The sequence below is a fragment of the Aplysia californica genome, unplaced genomic scaffold (assembly GCF_000002075.1).
Source record: "Aplysia californica isolate F4 #8 unplaced genomic scaffold, AplCal3.0 scaffold00099, whole genome shotgun sequence".
NCBI classification, from domain to species: Eukaryota; Metazoa; Mollusca; class Gastropoda; order Aplysiida; family Aplysiidae; genus Aplysia; species Aplysia californica.
Genome location: NW_004797369.1, coordinates 376,996 through 379,303, shown reverse-complemented (window position 1 = coordinate 379,303; position 2,308 = coordinate 376,996). Strand labels below are relative to the sequence as shown.

Below are 2,308 nucleotides of genomic sequence, written 5' to 3'. Positions count from 1 at the left end.
GCAATTATAGATAGATCGAGAGCACGTACAAATCTGGCTGAAAACAGCGAGGCCATTATCGTCGGGGAAGTGATCGCGAAAAGTGATGAAAGTAATTTCTTGGAGAAGGATTCCGGGGAGGTATCGTTGCTACAGAGGCCATACCGTGTTTCTCTGCAAAATCGTCAACTTCAGCGAGGGGGATTGTTGGAGCAAGAGGAGCAACAGCAACTGCAACAGCAACAGCAACGTCTTCAGGAAGACGGCCGATTCCGATATGACTATCGCAATAACATCGGTCTGTATTCCGCGGACGAGCTTGCCTGCTTTGCGTACCCGCCCCCAGAAACAGTGGGTGGAGGAGGAGGTGGAGGAGAAGGAGGAGGAGGAGGAGGAGGAGGAGGACGGGAAGGTACGACCTTTCCGGACATGCATGAACAAATGTCAGAAACGTTTTCCGACAGCGGTTGTGCTGACGTCACCGCCGGTTCTGAAAGCCGGATGAATGCAGAGTCACCTTATAGATCCGTGAGCGGTGGGGGTGGTGGAGGAAGTGGTGTGGGTGGTGGTGGTAGTCAGAAAGTGGGAGGATTCAATAGTGACAGCTGTAACAGCAATAACAGAGACAGTAACATCAGTAACACGTCGGAACCAAGCGGTCAGGGCTCCGAGCTCAACCTTAGTCCTAATCGAGGTCACAACAACAACAATCTTTGCCACAAGAACAGTGGATGCTCAACTTCTCTGGAGTTCAAAGAAGATTCAGATGATGACGACGACGAAGACGATGCAGACGACGACGAGGTAGGAGAAGAAAAGTCGAATTTTCAGGAGCTCCAGAACATGGAGCATCATCATCTGACTCCTCATCATTTTCTCGTGAAGGAACACCAGCAGCAGCAGCAACATCAGCAGCCCCAGTACGCTATGGCGGTCCACCCACACCCATCCCACCTTCACCAACGACTGAAAGTCTCTGTGGACACCAACCCTTCCGACCCATGCCGCTATAGTCCGGTACCTGACCCCTCCGGTCAGCTCTACGGCCTGCAGTCGGTCATGAATCTGTCTAGGTCTTTCCTCGGCCAACCTGACTCTCCTTTTATCCGAAGAGGTGATCGCGAACACGCCGTGAAATCAAGCACTGACAATAATAACGACGACAATAATAATAGCGATAATAACACCAACAGCATGACGAATCCGTCTGATGACATCCAAATGCATTGTGGGAACATGTCCTTTGAAGAGCGCGTGGGCCTGAACACGGACCACATTTATCCCAACATGCCTTTGGACTGTTCCTCCGCCGACCAACCGCACCAAAATGCCTTTCTCCTTCACGCAGACAACCAGCTGGCCAACCATCACCGTCCCCATCCTCATGAGCAACATGAGCAGCAACAGCAACAACAGCAACAGCACACGCGAGGAATCCCTCCTGCTCACGGCCTTGTCGTGGGAAAGGGTGTCCCTTCCGGCTCACCCTTAGAATACATTCAAACAACACAGCATCATGTTGCGTACCCTGCTCATCAGCAACAACACCTCCATACACCGCCAACCTCATTATCACCATCACCATCATCATCATCACCGCAACAGCACCATCATCATCATCATCATCATAACATTTTGCAACACCAACAACAACACCTTCTATCGCCCGATCACAGAAGTGACCAAAAGAATCTAAACATTCTTCATCATCAGCAGCACCACCAGCAGCAGCATCATCAGCTCCAGCACCAACAACAACACCAACAACGACATCACAACTTCCAATCCTCCGATCCGTCAGGATCTATTCCAACAAACATCCTTTCTGATCTCATTCCAGTCCACTATAACATCAACAACTTCCACAACCAACTTCCTTCAGATTCACCACAACACCACCAACAACTACAACAACAGCAACAGCAACAACAGCAACAACAGCAACAACAGCAGCCGCATCCATTCTTACAAAACAGCGGTGGTCACAGTCTTAATCTTCACAATGGCGATGGAGTTTTTCTGGAATCTTCCACAAAAGACAAGAAATCAATGGAAGGGATACACTGCGGTGTTGGGCCGTTTGGAGAAAGTTTAATGTCTTTATCAGAGATGGGAGGGGGCATGGGGGGAGGAGGAGGAGGTAGTGGAGGGCCTGGAGTCAGTCGAGGAGGAGATTCCACTTACGATAGCGCTGATGCCGGAGTTGACCACGAGCTAGGACTGATGCGTGATGGTCTAGGGTTCACATCCAGTGGGGACGACAAGATTCAGTCGGATTGTGGACCTAGACGGCCTCAGATTTATGCATGGATGAAGAAGTCACAAACTG

The 2,308-nt window shown here is 50.3% G+C and overlaps 1 protein-coding gene across 1 annotated transcript; it reads left to right on the top strand.

The window, feature by feature from the left end:
- Positions 1-408: 408 nt before the first annotated feature.
- Positions 409-2,074, top strand: LOC118477446 (probable serine/threonine-protein kinase cdc7). Its single transcript, XM_035968954.1, has 2 exons — positions 409-1,437; positions 2,018-2,074. The coding sequence occupies exons 1-2, from the start codon at positions 409-411 to the stop codon at positions 2,072-2,074; spliced, it is 1,086 nt and encodes a 361-aa protein (XP_035824847.1).
- The last annotated feature ends 234 nt before the right edge of the window (positions 2,075-2,308 follow it).